Source organism: Triticum dicoccoides, chromosome 1A, assembly GCF_002162155.2.
Source record: "Triticum dicoccoides isolate Atlit2015 ecotype Zavitan chromosome 1A, WEW_v2.0, whole genome shotgun sequence".
NCBI lineage: Eukaryota > Viridiplantae > Streptophyta > Magnoliopsida > Poales > Poaceae > Triticum > Triticum dicoccoides.
This window is the reverse complement of record NC_041380.1, coordinates 325,750,605-325,752,298: the sequence shown is the minus strand read 5'-3', so window position 1 is coordinate 325,752,298 and position 1,694 is coordinate 325,750,605. Positions and strand designations below refer to the sequence as shown.

At 48.2% G+C, this 1,694-nt stretch overlaps 1 protein-coding gene across 1 annotated transcript; it reads left to right on the top strand.

Annotated features, from left to right (window-relative positions):
- The first annotated feature begins 271 nt into the window (after window positions 1-271).
- On the top strand, window positions 272-764 carry LOC119286578 (non-specific lipid-transfer protein 2P-like). Its single transcript, XM_037565996.1, has one exon. The coding sequence runs from the start codon at window positions 336-338 to the stop codon at window positions 621-623; it is 288 nt and encodes a 95-aa protein (XP_037421893.1). The 5' UTR covers window positions 272-335; the 3' UTR covers window positions 624-764.
- Window positions 765-1,694: the final 930 nt, after the last annotated feature.

The following is a 1,694-nucleotide window of genomic DNA, read 5'->3' as shown; positions in this document are numbered from 1 at the left end:
ATTATCATTACTACCAATGAATGCCTCCCAGGTTTATATGTACGGTAATAATGTCTGGAGGTAAAAATGGCACAGTAGTACTACTAGTAATAGCGCGGGATTTCTGGCGCGGGCAACGCTTGAGGTGAAGTGTATACTCCAAAGACTTCACAGCTAAGCACAGAATTCACGCGGGACGCATTGCCTACCAAATTCCTTGAGGCGCTCTCCCTTCCCGCCTATAAATACGAAGCAACGCTCCTCTTGTGCCACCAACTGCATCGATCTGACACTCATACCCGAGTCCGGAGAACGTCGTGTTTGGAGAAGTCGGAGCTACTCCTAGATCGAAGACCATGGCTAGGGTGGCGGCGGTGGCCATGTGCGCGCTGTTAGCGCTGGTGGTGGTCGGTCCGCCGTCGGTGGCAGCACAGGACTGCGATGCGGGGAAGTTGATCGTGTGCGCGGCGGCGATCATCGGCGGGGCGGAGCCGTCGGCGTCGTGCTGCACGAACCTGAAGGCGCAGCGAGGCTGCCTCTGCAAGTACGCGAGCAACCCCGCGTATTCCGGTTACATCAACAGCCCCACCGCCCGCAAGACCCTCGCCTCCTGCGGCATCCCCATCCCGACCTGCCCGCAGTAGAAACATGGTGTATGCATGTACGCACAAAAAGTGTGCTAGATGTGGTGTGTGTTGATCTAGTGATTAGCCGTCCGGATTTGATATATTTCAATAACAGATACGAGCGCAGTGGATGTGCTCGCCGTTTGTTTTTGCTAATAACTGGTATTCGCTGATAATAAGGATGTTGTTCTTTTCGACGACCGGATTAGGATTTTGGGATGAGAACTTCAAACCGCACGCATCCAACGTATACAGGTACCTGAGAAAACCTGAAAAATAAGAACATTTGATAAAATTTAAATTCTCATGATTCGAATTACAAGGCCTCAAGTTGGCCGATATTTGCTTAAGTTAAAGCTAAAATTCCACACACATGACCCTTTTTAGGTGTTATAAGGCATAACTGATTTTTTAAATTACAACAATAAAGCAGACGTTTCAACCGCATCATTACCCGGCAATTACAACAAAGCCATCAAAGTGGGAGTTTCTAGTGCATAAGGCCTGTTCGGAGTCTCGCTGCTCCGCACGACTCCGCTCCCGGAGCGGCCCGAGCTTCAGTTGAAAATACGGAGTGAAGAAAGGGATACTCCGTAGATTCTCGTATTTTCTGGAGCAGTGGATTGCCGAACAGGCCTTTAATGGGCAGTTTTCACTTGACATTAACTATTTCATAACACACCAGACTGTTGTAAACGTGGGCAACACCACTAGTAGAAAACGGAGTTTTAGCGCCGGTTCGTAAGGGTCTTTAATGCCGGTTCCATAACCGGCACTAAAGGGTGGGCACTGGCCCCCTTTAGTCTCTAATCACCTCTCTTAACTGCTCAAGTGTGGATCACTCATTTCAAATCATCTAACTTCCCGACCGGTCACCCATCCCTCTCACTACTCCAGCCGGAGCACGCTTAACTTTCGGGTTCTATTCTCCTTCGTTTCCGAGTCTGCACTTGTTGTTTTCCTGACAATAGTAAGATGTCAATCCTATTAACCCTCAGGAGTTTAGCTTGAGCATGAAGTCACACATTTCACCGTTTGAGTTTGAAACTATTATTCTAAAAAACAGTAATTATTTAGTAACGCTAATAT

Excerpts from the sequence above, each read along its gene's own strand:
- LOC119286578 (XM_037565996.1), top strand. The coding sequence starts at position 336 with ATGGCTAGGGTGGCGGCGGTGGCCATGTGCGCGCTGTTAGCGCTGGTG.